Source organism: Neopsephotus bourkii, unplaced genomic scaffold (genome assembly GCF_033783945.1).
Source record: "Neopsephotus bourkii isolate Nb327-2 ecotype Australia unplaced genomic scaffold, CSIRO-AGI_Nbou_v1 NB_107, whole genome shotgun sequence".
Classification (NCBI taxonomy): Eukaryota; Metazoa; Chordata; class Aves; order Psittaciformes; family Psittacidae; genus Neopsephotus; species Neopsephotus bourkii.
In genome coordinates this window covers 1,755,238-1,779,878 of record NW_026900624.1, presented here as the reverse complement: position 1 = coordinate 1,779,878, position 24,641 = coordinate 1,755,238, and the positions used below count along the sequence as shown (strand labels likewise).

The 24,641-nt window shown below is 38.2% G+C and overlaps 1 protein-coding gene and 1 long non-coding RNA gene across 2 annotated transcripts; both read left to right on the top strand.

The window, feature by feature from the left end:
- The first annotated feature begins 34 nt into the window (after positions 1 to 34).
- Positions 35 to 7,939, top strand: RAD51AP1 (RAD51 associated protein 1). The gene is made up of 8 exons (XM_061357775.1): positions 35 to 265; positions 993 to 1,042; positions 1,906 to 2,044; positions 2,872 to 2,978; positions 4,017 to 4,169; positions 5,311 to 5,466; positions 6,349 to 6,495; positions 7,333 to 7,939. The coding sequence occupies exons 1-8, from the start codon at positions 126 to 128 to the stop codon at positions 7,458 to 7,460; spliced, it is 1,020 nt and encodes a 339-aa protein (XP_061213759.1). The 5' UTR covers positions 35 to 125; the 3' UTR covers positions 7,461 to 7,939.
- A 6,198-nt stretch (positions 7,940 to 14,137) lies between these two features.
- LOC133214663 (uncharacterized) lies at positions 14,138 to 24,641 on the top strand. The gene is made up of 4 exons (XR_009726190.1): positions 14,138 to 14,575; positions 19,883 to 19,987; positions 21,095 to 21,342; positions 24,175 to 24,641. It is a non-coding gene; the product is annotated as an uncharacterized LOC133214663 (long non-coding RNA).

Genomic DNA, 24,641 nt, shown 5'->3' with positions numbered 1-24,641 from the left:
GGGCAAGAACGGCAGCGAAGAGCTTCCGCCGCTGAGGAAGGCGGTGGCGGGCGGTTCCCTCCTCCCCTTGGACCCTTCGCATCCGGAGCCGCAGATTCGCCGCCCACCCTCCCGCTTTGTAGCGAATGTGCCGACTAGCGCCCGCTCCCGCGCAGTTGAGTGCGTTGCCGGCGCCAAGGGAGACACGGAGGACGTGGGACAATACCGTCGTTAGCGGCGGGTGTGCCCCGCGGCCCGGAGCTGGGATGGCGCGGCCGGTGAGGAGGTGAGGGCTGCGGCGGAGCGGGGGAGGACCGAGGACCGAGCGCGCGGAGCCCTGAGTGACGCTTCCTCGAAAGCGTGAGGCGCGCGCCACCGGTGGCGGCCGTTTCTCGATGAGGGGGCGTTTCGGGTCATCTCAGCCTCCCCGGAGCCCTGTGCCTCCACACCGAGCCGCTTCAGGGCCCCTTCTAGCGTTGGGGCTTAAGGACAGGCCTGCGCCGTTTTCCATTCCAGATGGAGGGAAGCGCGGGGCTTCTCCCTGGGACGGGCAGCGGAAGCATCTGTCTCAGGGAGAGCAGCGGGCCCCGGGCTGAGGGGTGGGCCTGGGAGCGCCGTTTGTGCTTCCCGCTTTAAAGGGTAGCGCCTCACTGCAGAGACGGCAGTGCCACACGGGAAACGGGCTGGAAGGTGCGCGGAAGACACAATTCAAATGCCTAAAAGTGACCCGAGAGAGAAGTAATTGCACTGTAGCAGCTCTGAGATGGTGTGGATGTAAGCAAAATGTGATGCTCCCACAATACGGACGAGAAGCACTGTTATTTTAAGATTTGTTAAAATATAGAAGCTATTCCCAATAACCATATTGTATACACTAGCACTGGTTGGTTATACATATATTTAAACGTGTGTTGCTTTTTTCATGTAAAACGTGATCCGCCCAAAAATAAAGTATTAGCAAGTCAAGATGCTCAGTCTGAAAGGTTTAATAGTGTATGGCTTTTTTGCCACAGGAGCAAGAAAATTGTTGATTATTCTCAGTTTGGGGATTTAGAAGATGACGGTAAGTAACATATTCTTGTACGTAACAAAAATGCCAAACACTAATGTAGCCACCCAAAATGTCATGAGAGTGTCTTTAATGCATTAGTTCATTGAGAAGGCTGTGACTGTTTTCACTGGAAGTGATCTGGGAATGCTGCTGAATATTCTAATTCAACAAGAGTATGATGGCTGTAAGCCAGAGTATAACAACAGTATGTTAGGAAACTGGTGAATACGCTCTGTCTTGTTGCAGGAAAATCAGTTTCTCTCCCTGCCTCAGTTTTCAGTGGTAATTTGTTACTCCATGTTCTGATTACCAGTTCAAAAGGGTTTAAATGAACACAAAAAAATTCTGTTCGTTTTTTTGTTTGTTTGTTTTTTAAGTGTAATACCTATTAGGGCTTAGAAGCAAAGGATTCTTGAAAACAAATAATCTACAATCTATTTTTCTTATCAATGTAACTTGGCTGCTATGTCCTTACCCTAAACCTATCAAGACAGAGCTGCAGCTTAGATCTACATACAAAACTGTTTAATGAAGAAGAATTGATAACTCTTCAGCATATCAAAAGGTGAACTTCTAGTTACTGAAAATCAGGTAACATGTTGGACATTTAAGCTTTATTGCCTTATTGGTAATAAAAATTGAAATCATTATCTCTTGAATACAAGCATGTGCAAAAGAGGTCTTGTTAAATTTTCTTTTAAAATTCATTTACGTAAGGATACTACAGTTCCAGTTGTATCCTTTAAAAATAGAATTAATTTTAAAAAGGTTACTTTTGGTATATTTTCAGTCTGTGATGAAGTTGAATGACTTCTTCTGGCCATACAGAAGAATATAAGAAAACTTATTAAAGTTTGTTGCTGTTTCCCAAACAGATGAAGACTTCACATGTATAGCTGCACCTTCAAGCAAAAAATCCAGAACACAGCTCAAGGAACCAAAGGAGAAGAAGGAGAAGCAAAAAAAGCCACAGAAAGAATTGACTCCACCGCCAAAGCAGACGCCTAGTAAAAGGTAAGAAACACTGAAATATGGTCAACTCTGTGTAAATCTGGATTTCAGTAATAGTTTGGTGTCATGTTGCATCCCACTCCCCAACTCCCGCAACCCCCTTGAGTTTTAAGCAGCTGAAAATACACAATAGCACATTAGCATAATAAAAGATTGTCAGCTTTATTGATACAGTTGCAAATCAGGGATAATGTAATTATGCATAGAGTTGGGAAAAGTTGCCTGAGTTCAGTAGTGAGCTGTGTCTGTTCCATTATAGCTCTAAAAAGCTTCAGCAAGCAGCTTGCATAGGTGCAGAAACAGGTTTGCATGTCTTGATCTTGTTTTGGTATTTCTACAGCGCATGATGACTGTAACAATTCTAAGTTACTTAAGGACTCCTAAAACTGAGAAATATAAAGACACTTAAAAATTTACTCTTTAAAACAGAACATACTTAAAGCTTGATATATATAAAAAAGTCAGGGTCTATGAGAAAAGAAATCTGATTATTTTGGTAGTAAAGTTGTATATAAATACTACATTTCAGTGTGGGTTCTCAAGCAAAAATAACATTTTCTCTGATAATAGCAGTTATTAGTTTATATATATATCTATACATACAATGTTTTTCAGTCATAAAACCTTTATACATAGTGTGCTTTAAAGATTAGTGTGTACTTTGTCTAAATCATTTAAGGAAGTAATATTCATAATACGCTGTACCTACTGAAATATTAATATCTTTGCAAGTATTTGAATTTTACAAAGTTCAGTGAGTCAGAAATAGATCTCTAACACTCATGCCATTCTTTTATTATTTAGCATATTTGGTTTGGGTTTTTTTTCAGGATATCTTTGGATGACAAACTTTATCAAAGAGATTTGGAAGTTGCCTTAGCCTTATCCATCAAACAAAAGTCTGCAAATATTGCTGAGGTGCAACATTCAGAACAAGGTTATTTTACACTTCATTGCAACACTATTTATATGTAGTGAATTTGAACATGACAGTTTATTTAACAGTGAAATACATTGAAAGTCATGTTTTATTTCAAGATGTCATGATTAGGAAATGAGAATTTCTAGGTAGTCTCTCTTATGTTTTGGGGGTTGGGTTTTTTGGGGGGTTTGGTTTGATTGGGGTTTTTTTTTCTGTGTGGAAAAATAACTTTTCTGTAAGAACATCCAAACATAGTTTTCTTAATATCTTAACCTTTTACAATGTGTTTTTTTGTGTACTTATGTTTTTATCCTTTTTTGTTTGTTTTCTGGATGCTAAAACAGGTAAGGATTTTGAATTGGAAAATGTACAAAGGAGGACCCTTTTTTCCAACTGCAGTGTAGACAGTGAACTTTTAGGTAAGCTGTTCTCATACTCTGTCTTTTCAGAGACAGAATTTCAAGATATATTTAAGTATTTTAATGTCTTCTTGTTTCCATTGGTTTCTGGTTTTCACTTAATGGAGAAAAGAGTCTTTATCTTAAACAAAGACTGAAGGATGCAGCAGCTTTTTCATCCAATCTTAAAATGGGAAGACGTGGATTGCTGAATGAGTTTGTTACAGATCACTAAAAGTTTGTTGGAAAAAGAAACAGACATGTGATGGTTTTAGATGCTGAGTTGATTTACTTCTTCAAGAAGCTGCACTTGCCCTCAGCTCTGGAATGGGTCCACGATAGCTAAGCATCAGCTAAACATAACCAAAACATGTGCTGTACCGCTGGAAACTTTTTAATTTTTCCAGTTTTGTTTTTGGTCTCCTGTCCTTTTGTTAACTGCATTACAAATAAATATTGATAACTTTCACAACCAAAATTTACAGTTTGGTCACTTACGAGAGTAAAATGAAAACAAGTGCCAATGATACACTTCTGTATAGTATACTTCAAAATCACAAAAATAAATTCCGGGGGCTCAAATACCTGCTTCATTTTTTTGAGAAGAATAATAGTTTTACTGTGAATTTGAATTAGATCAAGTTCTGCTTTCTAGGTCTCAATCAAGTTATGGATGCTGATGTACCTAAGGCTGATGATATACAAAGGACAGCAGCATCTAACGTTCCTGCACATCAAAAGAAACTACTGACTGTTGACAGTGATGACAGAAAGCATGCTACTGACTCTGAGCCAGAGTGTGTACCCAGTAAGGTCTTCTCTATAAAAACCCTTAGATGTGTTTCGAATGTGGTGCCTTAAATGTGGTTAATATTTTCAGTGAAATGCATACCGCTTCTATTGTATATTCCCCCTTGACCCCTTACTGAAGCATTATTTTTTAATACTAGTGACATCTCAGTTGCACTTCGGCACTAAATCTAAATATTGGAGCTTGTTCCTACACATTTGCCAAACTGGCAGAAGTTATCCTACTTCTCTGCATTTGCCAAAGTACGTCAGAACAAATTTCTTCTGCCATCTTTGTCCAGGAAGGTTTCATGTCTTTAGAGAGCCTCTGTTAATTTTTCATGTTGTTGTCTGAGGTTTGCATCAAAACATTGACTCTGGAGTGCTCTGTGGTATTAGTGCTCCTAGTATTTGCTTTGTTTAAGCGTACTGAAAAAAAGTAAGTAGCCTTCCTTCTTTCCCTGCTTTAGTCCTCAACTCTCAGAAGACAATGCTGCATCCAGTGGGAGGTCAGGGTAGCCTTGTGCTTTGCTTCTGGTAGAAGTCTAGTATTGAATGCCTGCAGAGCATGACAGTCACCTCATTCCCCAGTGGTTAATGTGTCTATCCATTCTTTTATTCCTTACTTTAAGGATTATTGCAATGTATTTCCAGAATTGCTAGTGCAAAAGATAGATCAGGGAAATCATCCAGATACTCCTGTTGATAGAGAACTATTTTTAGGATTTGCTAATGTCTTATTTTATTTTATTTTTAATAGTGAATCTGTGAAATCTTTCTTGCAGCTGAAATTAGACATAGTATTTTTCCACTTCAGTCATGACTAAATATGTAAAAATCAGAAGCCCTGCCAAATGACTTTAACATTTTCATGTTGCACACATGGAATATTGGTAATTCTGCTGTTAAATTATTACTGTATGTGGTTTATATCAGGGTGTTCCATTATTAGGGTTCAGAGCAAGAATTCTGTAAATACATAATGTTTTATGGAAGTTATTTCTTTCTCAGTTCACCATATAAATAACGTTCAAATTTGGTTTATTGTATCTTGAAGGTAACCCAGGTTTTTATGTCCAGAGTGTGATTAGAAGGCCCTGGAGTAATATAATAGTAGATTGTATTTCATGTAGAGATGACATCCCTTTTTCTTGCTGTAGGTGAGGAGTCAGAAGAAGATTCAGATTATAGTGAAGACGATGATGAAGACTTTGCTATGGAAAAGAAAAAAGGCAAAGGAAATAAAAAGAAAAGCAGACAAAAGATGCCAGCGGAACGAGAGAAGAAAACTTCCAAATCCCAGATTAATACTACAGGTAAATTTGCATGATGAATTTGAAATAGACTTTTTTATAATGAACATCCCTTTTATTTTCACTGAAGAAATAGATAGATTTGGCTGACAGCCTGACTGTGCAGGGTTATGATGAAAATAAACGACTATATGCAGAGTAAAAGGAGGAAAGCAGAAAAAAAATCCTGAAAGAACATTCTGTAATAAATTAATGCTTCTTACAAAGAAAAGGAGGCAAAAGTGAACAGGCAATTCATTTCTGTTTTTGTAACTATATCTAGCTTTTAAGAAAAGGCGTGAGTGATCTGAGGATTGTTATTTTTTTAAATTATAATCTCAGATCTTCCTCTTTCAGTTGCATTTATGAATGTTTAATTCGAGGATAGCTAAACAAAGCTAGTCCTACTATCCACTTGGCGAAAACTAGTAAATAGTCATGTTCTTCAGAGTTAATTGTTCACTGTGTCACTAGTGCAATTTATTTTAAATATCTTAAGAAAATACTTAATCATGTTGTTAATTTTGTGTCTGACTTGGTAATGTGTTTTAGTTTCAGGACTACATTGAAAACATGTAATTTAGTTTAAAATTACTTTCGGGTATAACAAAGAATGGTTTGCTTTGTGTAGCTGACGGAAGAATCTTCCATCTTATAAATCCAACATTTGGCAGGTCTTGAAGAAGAAGTTGTAGTCCTGCTTATTTTCAAACCAGGTTTGAAATTCTAGAGTATAACAAGACTGACTTTATAAATATATACTGATAAAGATGTGACAATGTAGTAACATTATTTCACTCAATATAGAGAGCTCATGCTGCACAATGATCAATCATCTTATGAGGTGTGTTAATTTCTCTTCTAAAGAGTATTCTTCTAAGGTTGCTTTTTTCATTTCCAACGAAGTATCATCTGTAGTTTCTCCTTTGGGGAGAACAGAACAAAAATCTGAGCAAACACAAAAGATGATCTCCAGTTCTTCAGGCCCAGTTGGAAGGCCTCTACATACATCAAGTCCTGTAACAGATAAGAAGCCTAAATGGATACCACCAGGTACCTTTAAGATTGTAATTATAAACAGATAGGTTAGTTGACTTAAGTTTTTAGCAGCCTCTTCTAAAAGCAAGCAAACAAATATTTCAGAAAAATGACTGACCTCTTACAATGAAAGTTATTCTTTTGAACTTATATTTAAAAGAAAAGAAAAAAAGGCTCTCTCTCTGCTTCTTTTTCCTCTTACAGCATTATTCTTAACTGCTTTATATGGAGAGGTTAATTAAATGTTATACAGAGTGTGGATCAGATCTTAATCCAGGATTGTTTTGTGGCCATTTCTCTCTTAATAAGAGTTTTCTTTATCTCTGGTATGTGCTGCATTCTTACCTATTCTAAATAAATAATACTACCAAAATGCTGGAGTGTTTTAACTGCTGTAGTAGAGTGAATGCTTTATTTTCTTAAGGTATTTGAGCATGCTTCTGCTGACTCCTGCCTCTTACTTTGATTTTCCTTCATATTTGCTCTTCTTTCCTGTACATGTTTATTTCTGTTTGGCTCCTTTCTCTCAAGTCTTTTTTTCGCACTTGGACTTGTGTTCAGTTGTGTGATTCTCTGTGGAACACCTGAAAATGCATAGTACTCTGGAAACAGTATTTGCTTGTGCAGTGCTGCTCCAGTGTGTTGCTGGTAATTAAATTGTACACCATACCTGCTGCACTGGCTCCCAGATAGATTGATTCCCAGACCTTTTTGCAGTATCTTTAGAATACGGTTTTTGTTCTACTCTGACAACTATAAAAAGACAGCAGTCATATAATATCCCTCCTCCCTTCTCCCCAGATCTCTTAAGCTTTCTTTTTGGTTTGTTTTGTTTTCTTGGTTTTTTTTCAGCTGCATCAGGAAGCAGTAATAACTCTATGAGATGTGTTTCTCTTAAGTCACCTACTCAGTGTCTTAGACTCGGCCTCTCCAGACTAGCAAGAGTCAAACCACTGCATCCCAGTGCTGCCAGCAGTTAAGTGGTCAGTGACAAGGTGACATGTGACAGAAAAGACTTTGGAAAGTGTTTTGCTTATAAATAAGCAAAAACTTCATGGCATCATCTGTATTGGGGAACTGTTGTTTATGTATGTATCTTATAATGATTTTTATTCTGCAAAATGCTAGGTATCCTTAAGTGCTACTGAATAATACTACTGTTTAATCAAGGTGACATCTGGGTCACCAGCTCTTTCATGTATTATATTCTGAGACATGAGTTTGTGGTAATTTTAATTCTCTGATATCTAAGCTCTTGGCATTAAAATAGTCTACACAGCACTATGTCAGTTATAGAATGTGATATCTTAACACAGTGAAAGTCACAGTTTAAAAAATATTTCTTGGAAGAGTTGCCACTTTCCACCCCCTTCTTGGGAAGTATGTCACCACTCTCCAAATCTGTTAATGTTTGCATATCTTATATGTGGATGTTAATTATTTTGAATGTATTATAAATGGGAGGTTTCTAAGAATGTTGTATTTTTTAATAAAATAAAATTATTTATATAACCAAATTAATCATATTAATTGACTTTATTACTTTTGAAAATCACTTATCACTTCTAAGTTTTTGCTGCAGTCTGGCAGATATTTTTGCCTATGCATACTGTTACTGGAAGTCAACAGCAGTTAGCCAGGCTTGGACAGTGAGACTTTTGCTTTGAGCTCTTTGGTTTTCATTGAAGACCATGATACTGTGCATAGTTAGATTTTGTAAAGCATTGAATAATGAAACTGAGCTTTCAAACTTGTTGTTCACAATGTAAATGATTTCCCACCTACGCATAACGATTGTGTCAGATGACACAGCAGATGCATTTCCCCTGTATTGCTAAAGGGATCTGGTTATGACTTAGTGAATTGCATTAACAAAGGAATATACAGCCATATTCAGAGTAATTGCACAGACAAAAGTGTGGTGTTGCCTACAGTAAAATTATGGTATGACAAATAATTTTTAACAGTATAGTACTTACATTATTCAAATAAGATACATGTATATTTATTATATTTATTAAGAACAATGTACGGATTGCCTTAGGAGGAATGAGAAGGAATGAGAAGAAATCAGTGGATGATATCTGTTTCTCATAAAAAAAGGAAACGTACGCATTGTGACATAAAATCTCCACATTTTGGATTCCTGGCATGGAATCACATAGCCCAGTGAAGTGTGATCCTGTGAGCTGGGCTAACTGAGTTAAGGAGGGCAGGCAGTACCCTGGTATCTCTAGTGCTTGTCTGACTCTGTCACAAGTCATCCTGGCTTGCTAAAGTGACACATTGGTAGACTAGAAGTTGACAGCAGGTTGCCATCAGATGAGCTTGAAACTGATTCCAAACAAAGGTGATGCAGGAGTACCTACAGGAGGAAAGGTAGGTATCCAAAACCAATGCTTGTGACAACCAGTATGTTGTATGTATGTTACTTTATTCCTCTCCATTCCTTTTCTTTGTGCTTACATTCTGCGGTGTACGGTGGATAAGTGGCTGCTACAAAATGGGAGCCTCAGGCCCAGGGTGGTTTTTTTGCAGCACCCCATCCATGGCCCCCATTCATGCGTCAGTCCTTTTCTTTCCATGGGAGTTCTCATGCAAAAGAACAGCTCCCTCACTGCATCAGGTCTCCTTCTGTTGAAAGTAAATGGTCATGAATTGTTTTGCTTTTGTTTTTTTCAGGGATAAAGATAGTTTTCATGTGGTTGCACGTTTTCTTGCTACAGGGAAATATATTTAATGGTGCAAAGTATTTTCTCAACCTCAGGAAAATATTTCTACAGCTGAAAGTTTTAGTACTGGATTTTTGCCCCACTCTACTTTCATCCTTTTTTCTTTTTTCTCTCCCCAAAACACATTTGTGTTCCTCTGGTTTCCAGCTTGGCCTCTTTCAAAACTAACATAATTTTCAGCCTGCCACCTGTCCTTAAGCCCCTCCTCAAGTTTGTGTATATTTCCCATTCATGAGGATTTTCCAGTATTTCTCTGCTTGCTTTTTTTTTTTTTTCTGAATGAAAATTTGAACCATTCCCGTGAGTTGTGTCACTGAATACCACCAAGAAGAGACCAGCACTTCCCTCTCCACTTTCCCTCCTCAAGAAGCTGCAGAGAGCAATGAGGTCCTCCCTCAGCCTCCTTTTCTCCTAACTAGGCAGACCAAGAGTCCTTTAGCCACTCTTCACAGGACATGCCTTCCAGCCCTTCCACCAGCTTTGTTGCTCCCCTCTGGATACATTAAAGGACCTTCACATCCTTCTTAAACCATTGTCACAGAACTGCCCACAATACTCAAGGTGAGGCAGCACTGACTCAGTACAATGCAGCTCTTCACCCTACTGTCAACCAGCACACCCAGGTCTCTCTCTGCAGGACTGCTCTCCAGCCACACCTCTCTCAGTTTATACTTGTGCCCAGCATTACTCCACCACAGGTACTGAATCCAGCATTTGTTTGTGTTAAATTTCACACAGCTCGTGACTGCCGAGTGCTCCAATCTATTCCGATCCTTCTGCCAGGCCTCTTGTTGAATTCAAGAGAATGAAAACCAAGCTCTTGGACCCAGTTTCCTCATTTACATTCACTGACTCGTATTCAAGCTCAAGCTCCAACGTATAATCTGCATTCATAGTCCATAGAAAAGTCACATAGTTACATTTACAAGATGCACTGTCTCTAAACAGATAAATGTGAGCTGTCTTCCATGTTTGATCACTTGAGTAAAAGAACTTCCTTTACACAACAGACTAGTAACATACCAGTGTAAACCACAAAGGTTAAAACCCTATGTTACCACTTCCTGTGTTCCTCTGGGCAGAAAGCTGCTCTTTGTATTTTAAAACACTCCTGAAGTGTTTAAACTTAAGTCCTGCTACTTCAAAGAATAACTGATCTGTCTTCACTCATGTGTGGCATCTTTCTCTTGAGAGAAAGCCAAAAAAAACTGAGAAAAACATCTTACTTGAATTGAGGCTATTTCTGCTGTGCTGAATCTTTTCAGTCTTCACACCAAATATTCACAATGCTTATGTACATTTTAAACAAAGACTTTGAGCACGCGTTATTCCCATACATTTGGGATATGTAAAATCTGAAATTTCATTTTCTTTTGTTGTTTTTTGTGTGTGTCTGTGTCTGTCTTCCCCTCCATTTATTGGTTTTCTGTTTGTGGTTTGTTTGGTTTTGTTTTGGTATTTTTTATTTAATTGCTTTTAAATGTAACTAATTTCTTAGAAGTTAAAGATTAGTTTTCCCTAATCTTGACTGAATAAGAGCACAAAAAGGCTTAAAGCTTGTCTAATTGGCATTGTGTGTAAAAGACAGAATCTACATGTTCCTTAATATATTTAAGCTTCTGTTTAATACTCAGGCACCACAATTCCTCTCACCAAATTCCTTTTTGTAATTACAGTCCTTGGGGCAAGGCAATCATATTTATGATGTCATTAAAAATTATAAGACTCTGATGAACAAAGAAATCGTCTGATATATGAGACAATAGAACTATCAAACATGAAAGACTATCTGCTTGGAGATAGACCATCTTGTGAAGTAGAGCCAAAGATGACAGATTATCTTTCTGTGTCGCTCCTTGAACAGATGAGGGAACTCACTTGGGTATTTCACATTTTTTTTACATCCATCTAGTAAATCTGTGTAAATCTTGCTTTCATTCTGTTAACTGTGCAGGATTCATTAAAGTGAAGGATTCTAAAGAGTTATTACCAAGTAGTTCTTCTAGAAATACTTGTGAACCCCATCTCAGCAGAAAAATTGGAAGATAGGTGCATACCTTTCAGAACGCAAACAGAAGCTGGTAACTGTAGGAAATCGAGAGTAGAGGCCAGTACATTAACTTCTTCCTGTACAGTAGAGCTATATGGTGGACATTTGCTCTTGCAAAGTGTACACATATCAGAGACTTGGATGACATACGTGAGCACCAAAGGATGTAAATGGAAATAATGCATTAGAATTAAAGAAAAAAGCTAAAAATGGACAATGAGACTGTTAGGTGGCAGTTGCCAGCACAGTTGATCTGCTGTAGGGTTTTTCTGAGGTATATGTAGTATTTGGCAGAAGGCAAAATAAGAATGAAGGTATTCAGATATCTGTACTGTGCTTGCATTAGTAACTTTTCAGGTATTAACAGGCTTGCATTTGATTATCTTTTGATTAGAAAATGAGATTTCTACTCTAATTCCTACAGAAAACAAATACACACTGACATGAGGATTAACTTATAAAACTTTTCTGTATTTGATGTCTATGATTCTTTGAACACAAGTGTTTTATAAAATATTCAAATAAGACTTAGTAAATAAAATATTACAGTCCTAATGTACCCTGCAGCTTGAGACATGTAGTATGATTTGCCAAACAGGGAACAAATAACCAGAAGGTATTCCAACTTTCTAACTATTTCCCAGCTATTTGTTATGAATCCAAAATATCTAGAATAGAAAAACAGAAATAGAAATTTAATAAGTATTAAACTCTTACCTCTAGTCAAAATATATCAACAGCACAGTTTTACTCTAATACATGTTCATAGATGAGTAATGTAGGTATTTCCTGCATTATTTCGTTCAGTTCTAATCTAAAAAAAATAGGTCTTTTCTGGATGTTTGCTATAATTTTTCTAAAGCATAATAAATCAACCCCCATTTGGGTAAAAAAATAATTTGGATGTAAGTTGTGAGCTAGTTCAGTTTCTTTGTCACCTTTTCATAGGAACAAAGTCACCTACAAGTCAGAAAACAGATCTGTCATCTTCCACAGTAGAGCTAAGTTGGGAAAAGGGATGCATTCAGCACAAGCAGGAGGAGGAGAACTGCACTGAAGTTGGAGGCATGTATTTAAGTTACCAGTAAATTCAGAATGTCATAGTGCTTCCCTGTATTGAAATTCAGTAGCAGTTGGCAGTTATTGCCCAGGTCCAGATGGTATGTAGTCATTGAAATCCTCCTTCGTTCTCTGTGCTCCTCTCACAGAGGCCAGTTTCAATTATGCATTTGAAGCAGTGCAGGGAAATCTGTCTTCTTGTGCCTTAAGACAAACCTCCCTCTGAGGAGTCGGAGAGGACCAAGGCCCCTGTGGTGGCAGGGTAGACCATATCTTAGCTTGGCTTGCTGCCTTCCCCTTATGCATTTGATTGCTGTCTCAAGAAGTTGCTTCTTTCCTGTTTTGCCTGTGTAGGATGTTCAGAAGAGCATAGCAGGAATCTTTGCAGCCTGGCACCTCATGTTCTTCAGTGCATTGCACCTTCCAGCTTCCTCTCTGACACAGCTGATGTATTCTTGACTGCCTTCCACCCTTGTTGCCCAAAACTTTCAAAGATCTATTAATGACTACATGACTGAAGGAGACCTAGAACTCCACTGACCGGGGCAACGGCTAGCCGTGGTTTCCTGGGGTGAAAATATTGACACTAATAATGCAAGATTCTTAAATAATTCTCTTTTTCAAAATTGATAGATTTTTCTAGCTCTGGATTGCAGAAATAACAGAAAAATAAAACTGTTGCTCTATGCTATAATTTATGTATTTTAGCCTATGCTAGTAACGAACCATGTTGTGCCATGTGTTACGTGTCTGGGATTATTATAAAGGGGATTGGAAAGACTGTGTTTTCCTGGAGGACCATGAGCAGAGTCATGTTGCATATGCAATATGTGGAAAGTATTCTTTTAAAAATTTTAAATGGCAATGAAAGTGAGAGAATCAGTCACTTGAGAGATTTGTGGAGGTAGCAACAGAACAAAACTGAGAAAAAAATTCAAAATAATATCTTTGTATTGCATGTTTGTTCCAATCAAATTTTGCATAAGGGATAACTTCTGTACATCAGTAGTTTCACAGGTGTCTAAAATGCTGACTGCAGAATAGCTGCCTTGCTTTTACATGAACCCAAGTAATCACAGTACTTCTGATGTTGTCAATTCCGTCTCTATATTAAGTCATTAATAATTCATAGCTGTTTTCATGAGACTGTGATTTCTGTTGGGTGCTACTTGTGATTTTCACTTTTGCTGAATTAGTCATGTCCTGATTAACTATTCAAATTCTGATGATTTTCATCAATAGAAATAATCTATGTTTGAGTGTTGACAATTATTCTTTAAACTATAATCAATGTTTCAGCTTAGATTTCAATCTGGTATTTTGGTGCTACCAGGGAAAATCAGCGATCCAAAGAACTGACTGTTGGAAATATTAATGTTTGTGTGGACCTTCCTATTGAATAACTACACGTTACAGAATATGAAAGGAACAAAACGTAAGAAACAAGAAGCCAAACAAGTTCCTGCTATATATAACATGCTGTACAGTAATTTCAAAATCAAATAAGAATGAAGATTGTTAACACTGCCTCAGCTAATGTTTCACAGCTCTACAGAGCAGTGACACACACCTTTACGTTCTTCCAAACATAATCACAAGAGGGATAGCACTTCAGTGTTTAATATAAGTCCATTTTAAAGTAATACAGTCGTCCAAGTTTTTAGGTTGACACAGAATTCATGGCTAAGAATTATTCATAAGCTATAAGACAGTATCTCTTTTTCCCTCCTGTCTTTCTTACCTGATACAGCTGCCTTTGAGAATATGAGAATATTAATTATTCTACTTTTAAAAATCCCAGCAAAAGAGAGAGATATTTCTGTGCTCCATTTTAAATGTCAGACAGTAATGGCAGTGTCAAAGCACAGCAGAGATGCTACCAACAGGGTGATTCTATCAGCATGGAAAGGCATGGCATGTACCCCCCTGACCCTGATCATTTGTCCTTAACAGCAGGGATCATTTCTGCCACTGCAGGGTGAAGTAGAAGAGGACTGATGAGGTTAAAACTAAGCTGAGTTTTCTTTGCTGGTTTAATTTTAACCTGAGTTATTTTTTGATCCAATTTATTGTAGGATTTCTGAACATTTGTGCTGGCATGAAGAAGGGGACACCTGAGGATTAAGAATAAATACCAAAAGGAGAAGCAGACTTCTCTTCCCACCTCCCCAGTCCCCTTTTAGCAACAGTGCTGGTTTAAAATGCTCATGAAGCTATGGTGTTGTTCTCTGTCCTCCTGCGGTCTGTTTCATAGGTGAGAAGATAAATCTTGGGTACCTCCTTGTTCTCAGTTGTTCTCAGTTTGGACTCATCCAGACTATTGTTATTCATTCGAAATACTAGTTTGGTGTATGAAACAGCCTTTTAAAATGTGTGTTAATTAAACCCATGGTGGTGGGGAAAGCAAACAATGGCAATGTTGGATATATAGTTTCTTCTGTGTATAGCATTTTAACTGTGATAACATGTCCCAGTAGAAGAAGAAGTGGTATGTGGGGGATATCTACCAATTACCTACATTTTATCCTTGCAGAATATGACACTGAGTATCAACCAACTCAACTTGGGAATTTCACTCTTGTCAACAGCAACATGATTCAGGCCAGGTCCAGGTCCAGAACTCTGAAGTTTGCCTCAAAGGCATCTGAGGTTGTGATTGGTCTTGTTGTCAGAAAGCTTTTGGTCAGGTATTTTGAGAATAATGGCCAATAATAACAAATATTATAATTTTTTTTTCTTTTTCTTTTTAAATTAATAGATTATTGCCCAACAGAATTCACTGAACAGAGCAATTCTGAGTCAACCTATGATGGATACTGTAGGAAGAACTTGAAGCAAGGCTTCATCACAGGCTCACAAATAGAGACTTAATTTTATCATGGATCTTTTGCACTTGGTCCTTTTTCTGTTTTATTTTTTTTTAACACGGTGTATAATTTCTCCTGGCACTGGGGAGAACCAAGATGTTGAGAGTTGCCTTTTAGGGTGGCTCAGCCATGTTGTCTTCAACGCGGAAGATTTTGGCTGAGCATTGAATATATCTTTGTTTAATCAGGTTATGTCACGAGGACACAGTCTTACTAATAGCTAGTAGCTCTGTAGTGGTTTTGGGTAGAACCCGATTCCCATGTAAAAGATGTTCTCTTTGTGTTCACACTGCTGTGAAGAAGTAAGCATGAAGCCACTGCCAGCCTGCAGGTTTTGGAAAGGCAGGCCAGCTGCTACGCTTAAGAGAAAGATCCCTAAGTGAACACTTCTGAGCTAATTTTCCTGCCATGTGGATGGGCCTTAAAGCTCTTGTGCCTTGTATGGCTCCCACCACCTGTTCCATCAGCTCTTCTGACAGATTCCTGCAGCCAGCACTGGGCAGACACAATGGCCCAAAGCCTTTTCTAGGAAGGCTGAAGTCTGCTCATAAAGCAAAGGCAGATGAGATGTATTTACCAAGAGCTGGCTGAATTTAGGCTACCTGCAAAAGAACTGTCAATGTGGAGAGCTGCCAAAGTTCCTGGCAACATTTAAATCAGCAAGATATAGATATAGCACTGAATAGTTTTGAAATCAGCATTTAAAGAAAAACATGGTCTGCATGGGGTATGTTTTCCACCTCTAATCTATGCAGTTATGCATAGAAAGTGTGGTTCTCCTCATTCATCAGCTTTGTGCACTGTATCTTTATTAGCCTCAGTGAGGCTGTAATAGCGACAATAGAGCATATATTCTCTGCTGAACTGTGCACGCTTTGTAAGGTGAGTGAATTTGTCTGCACCGAGATCAGCTCCTGCTTCCCCTTTTTCATTTGCTTTGATTCATCTTTCTTGCCAAAGAAATCTTGAGGCAGATTTTTTCCAGCTGCTCCTGCAAGAGTGGGGAAGTACGTATTGAAGTGATGTGAAGCATTCTGTCCTCCATACATCACAGCCAGCCTGTTCCTAAGTGGGAATTGTGCCTAGCTGAATTTTAATCCATATCATTCCTGAGACATGTTACACAGCACATACTGCAGTAGCTCCTCTGTACACTCTTTATGCTGAGCTTCTTCCTGTGAGAAAGGATTTATGAGCAAATTTGTGCTTTGTTAACATGTGATATAATGTATTAGTGTTCTGATTATGACATTATTGTTTTACGTGCTGTAGATGAACATGCAGGGGATGTCTTTGACACAGGGTAAGAAAATGAGTGTTACTGTCCAAAGTGTGAGACAAGACTGCAGTAACACTAGTAAAAAGAAAGGTCAACACAACCTTAATATGTATGGTAGGCAGTGATACTGCACTATTACAGAACTGTTTAGGTTTGAAAGCACCTTTTGAGATAAACTACTTCAAACCAAATTATTCTTTGTACAATAATATGCAATGGGTAAGGAAATAGTTCTCCTTTGAAATCTCCCTAATTTTCTGTGTGTTTATAATGCCCATGAAGAGAGTATTATTAAAATATTTTCCCTAAATATGAAAGCTCCTGCTGCCAGGAGCTGTTAATTCCCCCAGGGAGGCTGCAGTGGGGATGGGAGTGCTGCTAGTATGTGAAGCAGTCTGGACCCTTCCTCCTCATGCTATAGCACCTCTGTATCTCTGGCTGGAGCTGTAGTCCTGTGCCTCTACAGAAGCTCAGTGCTGCTGCAGGTCTGGGGAAGAAGGTGGACATGGACTCCTAAATAAGGCACCACGTGAGAACAAGATGAAGTGGACAGCAGTGAACCACTGCACTAAGCATGCACCTGTGTTTCTGACGTTCTTAACTGCCTAAAGCATTTCTGAAAATTGGCTTTTGGCCACTAGAACCTGTGCAGCTAAGTGTAGATATCTTGCAGTATCTAACAGTAGGCAGAAGTAGACAATCCAGCCTCCACAAATAAGGTCTCTGGACTTCACATGAAGCCCTTTCAGGAAGGCAGAGCCATTCAAAACACACAGTCACTTAGAACAAATCAAAAGCAAAATGTAGTTGAAGGCATGTGCCTGGAATTTGCATCCTGCCTTTAGATACTTCCACCTAATCATTAGATCTGGTTTTATTCCTAATCAAAAATATATGGAATGAGCTGTCTATTTTTTAGTAGAAGCCATGTCATTGCAACTGTGATGACTAAGGATGCAAGTGAAGTAAGGCTTGGAAAGAGAGGTTATTTCTTCCATCAGCCTAATTCAAACTGCTGGAAAGTCAGACTTCTCTTTGTGCTTGTTGTTGTTTGTTTTGTTCTGTTTTTCTTGTTTGGGTTTTATTGTTAGGTTTTGTGATGTTTGGGGTTTTTTTTCTTAATCTGGGTTCTGTTTTCTGGTAATAATTAATTCATCTGCAGAGCTGAAGTTTCTTTCTGTACTTATCCACTCATTCAGATTACATTTGCCGTGTCTGGCAGCCTTGCTGCAGTTGCCCAGAAAAACTGTGCCATCTGTTTTATTGACTGGGACTTGATTTCTCTTAGTTTAGGAGTCATAGAAGATTTCACATGTTCAGATGATTGCATATACAGCAATACAGCTGCCTTTAAAAAAAATAAAAAGTTATCTGCTTTACTTGTACTTTGCATTCAGAAGTGGATTGTCCAGGTTTGGAAATGTTTTTTCTTTAATTGTCCCTTCTTCCAACATTTTTCCCAGGCTAGCAACTATCAACCTCTGCTGCTTAGCTGCAAAAGCCTGTGACTGCCTCTTTTGTGTAGCAATTCACTGTTCTGCAGTGCTCTTCTCTTCTTCCTCCTTTTCTACCTTCTTGTTGGCTGTGACTGCCGATGTCAGCTTTATGTGAAACCACATTTTGTGGGTCAGCCTTCACCTTTGTATCATTAACAGCACAAAATTGTCCTGACACCTGACTGATAATTCCAGTCAAATAATGTACAAAAATATTAGCTAAGAAGATTCCTTATATAAAAATTCCTCAAGGAACCCCAAACCTGGACAGCAAACAAACGTAATTCATTACATTCATCTATGTTGATTAGTATGCATTAGGGTTTTTTGTCATTTTTACCTATAGGTTTGTTGTATATAGCAAAGAGTTGCTCCATGCACATAGCTGCAAGAGGCGTAGTGAAGCAGTGTGCAAGCATAGAGGAGGGTCTTGAACTGTTACATGTATGGTTTTAATTAACCAATGATTTTATTTTACTCTGAGCACCCTATATGAAGAAATGAAGGGGAAGTTCAGGTTAGATATAAGGAAGAAGTTCTTTACTGTGATGGTGATGAGGCACTGGAATCGGTTGCCCAGGGAAGATGTAAATTCTCCATCCCTGGCAGTGTTCAAGGCCAGGAGTCTTGGGCAACATGGTTTAGTGTGAGGTGTCTGTGCCCATGGCAGGGGGGTTGGAACCTGGTGATCTTAAGGTCCTTTCCAACCCTAACTGTTCTACGATTCTATGATGACTGTAGAAGAGACGTGGCCTGTGATTAGCAGCAGGTCTGTAGAAACTTCAAGGGAAATACACATAAATGATTTGCAAGACCAACATGAAAATTTTACTATAATGTAAATGGGAGAAGTATGGGAAGACACTTAATATCAATAGCATTGTTGCTTGAGTAGGCCTGTGTTCTGCTCAGTAAAGAGTCAGATATCTGCGGTAAGGTGGGCAAACATTTAATCACTGGAGTAGGTGCTGCAATGGCAGACAGCTCTGTCAGTTTTAACTTGCAGGAAGGTGGTTTAGCTCTCAAGGGTCTGGCAAGTGCCTGGTTGGGAGATCCATGCTAAGGAACTGGGAGTCATAGAATCATTTAGGTTAGGAAAGACCCTTAAGATCATAGAGCCTGACTGCTCACCTTGCACTGCCAATGCCACCACTAAACTACATTCCTAAGAACCACATCTACATGTCTTTTAGATACCTCTAGAAATGGTGACTCAGCCACTTCCCTGGGCAGCCTGTTCCAATGTCTGGCAACCCTTTTGGTGAAGAAATGTTTCCTAATATCCAGTCTAAGCCTCCCCTTGTGCAGCTTGTGGCCATTTTTTCTTGTCCTATCACTTGTTATTTAGGAGAGGAGACCAACACCTACCTCGCTCCATCCTCCTTTCAGGTAGTTGTAGAGACTGATAAGGTCCCCATAAAGCCTCCTTTTCTCCAGACTAAACAACCGCAGTTCCCTCAGCCATGCCCTGCTTAGACTCCCATTTGTAGTACTTACCCATTCATTTTTTCACAAGTGCAGATCAAATTATACCTTTATAGGATATAGCAAGTTAAATTTACACACCAGCTCAGCACTTCTTAATATCTGTTATTTTCCAAATGTCAATAATACTTGCTCTAACAGTATACTGATGTCAAAGCACTGCCATGCACAGGCACTTGCTGAGTTGTAGAAGGAGCTGATGCAGATTCATTTCCTCTCCTCCCAAATAAACTTAGCTTTTTCAAGTAGCTGAAAACAGTCCATTTGACCCCTCCCAGCACCTCTAATTAATCTGGCATGTATCATAACCTACTCTAAAATGATCAGAGTTATTTGGCACCTTTTGGTTTTCAGGTTCGTAAGTATTGTGTTTGTGAAAACTAGGGGAGTCGTGACAGGTTTCTCAGTGCTTGAATGAAAGCTCTTTTTTCAAGCTCTAAATTTGACTCTCAGAAACAGAAGAACACTTCAGTGTTGTGAACTGGAGCAGAATATGAAGGCAAAAGCAGAACTTGTTTGTTACAGACTTTCTCATGCAAGTACTTCCCGCTATTATTTTATTGCTGTATCTAATGCCACATGGGACAAATTCTTTACTGATTTTCTAAAATCTTTCTCAAGCTTTGAGATTCTATTTCTTTTGTAAGAAAATTTATGGTTCTCAGATTTTATTGGTTGTTGCTTTGGTTTTTCTTAATTAAAAACCAGTTTTGCATTCTGACTTTTTGGCATTTGTATTCTGTCATCCAATTGTCTTTTATTCCCTCCCCTTTGTTTTTCAATTTTACAAAGCAATTAAAAAAAAGCTAATAATGAGAGTATATTAATTCCAGTCTTTTCCAAAAAGCAGATTTGGAAATTTCTTCCTTGTTGTTATTCCAAACCCACGATGGCCTTTTTTTCATAAAGCTTGTGTTGCTGTTCTGCTTTTTTAAGTCTTTCTCTTTGGCAAAGAGCATTTTTCTGCTCTTTATGAATTGTGAATTGCTTTTTTGTTCTCAGAAGAAAAGTAAAGAAAATAATGAATTGAGACTGAGTATTAGTTATACCCCATGGAGCCTGTCAGAAGTGCAAAAACAGGTTACCGCGTGCTGAATAAAAGATCACTGAAGACTATTCCCTTAACATTCTAAGCTAAGGCTGCTCCATCTGCAAACATTTGTTTTGCTGAAGGAGTATCTAAAAGGTTGTCAGGGCACATAGAAGGTTAAAATTTAAACAGAGACAGGACTACCTAGAAACAGTCATTCCAAGTTTGCAAGTAGTTTTGAGGGCTAAGAGAAAGCTTTGAGTAAAATGCTTGGGGTGCCCCATGGATTCTCTGTGAAACTCTAGATTACTTTTGAATTCATTAATGAGACAGTTTCTGTTTACAGCAATAGAGCTAAAGCTATGGTCCTGTCTTTGGAGAGAAAAAAAGAAAGAAAGAAAAGGAAAGCAAATGATGCACCTTGTGGTGCCTCAAGGGACAGTTTTGCAATCACGCTGAGCCTAACTGATGAACATGTTGTGCCTGTGCTAAATCCTCAAAGATTTCACAGCACGTCAGCAGATATGCTACTATTCACAGTTCAGTTTGATATTATTTAGTTTGTGTCAGCGCTATGGAACTGTGGTAAAACAACATGTGATTTCATTCCAGCCAGTTCCCCCATAAAAATCATCCATCAGCCCATGGTATTATACATGGAGGCACACCTGTGTGGCTGGGTTGGATTAGATGAACAGTAGCATCAGGTTTAAATAACAAGGAGAACAGTTTAATGGAGACTGATTTAAAACATGGAGCTTTGTCATTATGGGGAAGGAAAGAAGCAGCGAGAGATGCTGTGATTTCAGCTTCTTCAGTAACTCTTGTTTACAAATGAGAAGAAATAGGAGAATCCAGCCTAAGGTAATAATGCTTGGCATTTGTTTTTCTTGTTTGATGTACAAATGTTTGTATTAGATTATGGCATACCTGTTGTGAGGAATGGAAAATAACTATTAGAAAACAGAAGAAAGACAGTTTGATCAGTTCTACCATTTACCATCAATTTCATATGATATCGGACTAGTCATTATTTAAATTTGTTAAAGTGGAATTAAGATGACAATTTTTAATGAATGCATTAACATTATTAATGCTACAAAGTTAAACACAGGAGTATCTTGTAGGTTTTTGCATAAATGGTAAGCAAATAATTAGTTTGTAGAATCTCAGAGTACCTAGGGTTCTGCAACAGATTTCAGATTGACCTTTAGGCTTACGTGAGAGGATTTTTGGTTTATTAAAAATATACGTATATTGTAAACTATGTAGATTGTATACTGTATGTATATTGTAATATGTATGTTGTAGAATGTGTATATTGTGGGTCTATTTTTTATATAGAAATCCCAGTGAGTTGTATTAACCTGAAATCAAAAGTTCTGCCTTTTTAAAAACGTGTGTTTCTCAGTTTAAAACTAACATTGGGTTGTTTTGTTTAAACTGACCTTCTACAGGAAAATCGATTTGAGGTGCTATTGATTTTACATTAGAATAACCCCTCTGAAAGTAATATAGTTGTGAAAAGATGCCCCTGGTTTTCTTCCCCAAGAGGTCCCTATTTAAGAAGTATATCTGAATGCATATGTGAATGTCTGATGTCAGTAATATTTGAGAAGGTATTTGGTAAGTGTGGTTCTGAACTATACAATGACTGAGACACCTTGATTCTTCTGGACTAACTTCTCCAGCTTCCACTCCCAGTCATTCACAGAGGTGACACAGGCATTTCCCAAGATTGGTAGAAACAGCTGGAGCTCTTGAAAGGAAGATCTTGCAGGCTTTCAGGGCTTGACAGGAAAGCTAAAAGTTTTCTTCTGTCATGATAATGATCTAATTTGATTATCATTTTTGTTTTGCCTATGACTTTTCAACGTATCTGTGTTTCATCTGTGCCCCCACTCAATTTAAATCAGCTTGTCTGGTCTTTATCCAATTCCTGCCTCTCATGTGATTCCTCTTTAGTTTGTGAGTCCAGGAGTAACCGTATTTTCTGTTCATGGAATAGTCCTAAGAACAGATTGATGCTTTAGAAAAAACTGTTTGAGCACTGATTTCTAGGCTGTCCTTTGTTTGCCTAGTCAGTTTCCTAGAAATGATGATGTTGCTAGGGTCCCGATGACTTTGTACAATCAAAGAACTGTTTGGAAAATCCCCATGTACTCAAATTCTGTTTGAATTCACTTGTGGACCTTTGCTCAGACACTAGGAATTATCTCTCAAGGTTGTAATAATTACATCCTTAGCTATATAATGCCTTAATTTCCTCTTATGTAAAATTGCATTTGTATTTCTTATCTAGCTTTTGAGCTCTTTTAGAACTGAACAGCATGATTAACTTTGGGTGGGGTTTTTTTTTTGTTATTTGCTAGGAAAAAGAGCAGATCCATGGTAGGAATTAATAAACTTTAAAGAGCCAGTATCCTAGCAAGTAATTCCAATGTCAGAAACTTGACTTTATTATACCCCAAGCTTTTGCACTCTTCTGTGGAAGACACACACAAAAGAAGACACATTTCTTTTGTGTGTCATAGACACAGAAACTAATTGGCTTTTCCATTTCCGGTAGACTTGGGATAATTGGTTCAGCTGATAGAATCTTTGCCCAAGTAAATGTATGCAAAACTTTAAATCAGCCATTCCCTTTGCACTGGTTTTGCAGCAGTCTTATTTTTATTACAGCAAATAGAGCAGGAGCAATGTAAAACATTTTCTGGCAATTCCACTCACATTATACTTTAGGGATTTTAGACACCTTCCCTGCTTCAGCCTGCAGTGGCAGCATTTGACTTTCTCCATGCCACTGGTCAAGCCTGTACATATGCCACAGCATAGGGCTGGAGACAGTGTTCAGTTCATTGTTCTTCCGTATCTTTTATCCTTGCTCAGATCAGGAGTGCTGAAGTGCAGGAGGAGCTCAGTAAACAGCACAAAGAGCAGAATTAGTCTAATCTAATTTTAGGGATGTAAAAATTTGGGATAGTTAGTCTACATTATATGCATAAGCTTGTTCTCAACCCAAGCCAATAAAAAACCAGGAACACTTTCGCAGGGAAATTCATTTACCTTGAATATTTAGGCTAAGATGAAACAAAACCTCTACTCACTGCAGAATGCCTGATCCTTTACAGGAGAAGTTCTTTAATTTCCTGTACACCTAATACAATAGGACAAGGGGTAATGGGTTAAAACTTAAAGAGGGGAAGTTTAGATTGGTTATAAGGAGGAAATTCTTTCCTGTTAGGGTGGTGAGGCACTGGAATAGGTTGCCCAGGGAGGTTGTGAATGCTCCATCCCTGGCAGTGTTCAAGGCCAGGTTGGACGAGGCCTTGGGTGATATGGTTTAGAGCGAGGTGTCCCTGCCCATGGCAGGGGGGTTGGAGCTTGATGATCTTAAGGTCCTTTCCAACCCTAACTATTCTATGATTCTATGATTCTAATACTATTCTACCTCACAGAGGTGTTGGCAAACTTAACAAATTTGTAGTTAAGTCTTTGTCTGTGTGATCACAGCTAGTGATTGCATCATTGAGGAATTTATCTACCGTTGGATTTACCTCCTTTAATTAAATGTATTTCAGAAACAGGTATTAAAAAGAAATAGAGTTACAAAGTCCATAAATATTTTCATCAAACTTAACAAAACTTTTTTGTATTTTATACCTGAAACATTTTATGCACTGCTTTTTATTTCAGTGTACCGTGACTGAAGCTTAGTAATAATCCTGAGAGGTTTCTCTTGCTTTGAAAGTATTGCTTAGAAGTGCAGGAGAAAACCTTATACAGTTTCTTGTGTTGTCAAAAATGAGTTGGTCTTCTTCAGGTATGAGGAAAGAATCACCCTGAAGATGATTTTTATTCCTGCATGACATAACACAGCAAATTTGAATGTTCTTACAAGAAAGTAATAAAATAAAATGAGAATAGAAAGCATTACAAAGAACGGAAATAAATAAAATAAAGTACAGGGCATTATTCTTAATGGGGCATAGTTGAGTCCTTTGGATTTGTCTTTTACTCCTTTCTATGTAGACTATCCTGGGAATGCTAACAGTTTTTCAACAGAGTCAAAACCTGTGTAAAGGTGTATTACAAATCCTCTAATTAAAAGAATCCCTGCACTGCAACAAGCCAAGGGAACGCAGTGTGCCGCTTTCTGCTAC

Coding starts and splice junctions, on each gene's coding strand:
- RAD51AP1 (XM_061357775.1), top strand. CDS start 126: ATGTGCCGACTAGCGCCCGCTCCCGCGCAGTTGAGTGCGTTGCCGGCG. Junction 2,045..2,871: donor AAGCAGACGCCTAGTAAAAG/GTAAGAAACACT, acceptor GTTTTTTTTCAG/GATATCTTTGGATGACAAAC. Junction 4,170..5,310: donor TGAGCCAGAGTGTGTACCCA/GTAAGGTCTTCT, acceptor TTCTTGCTGTAG/GTGAGGAGTCAGAAGAAGAT.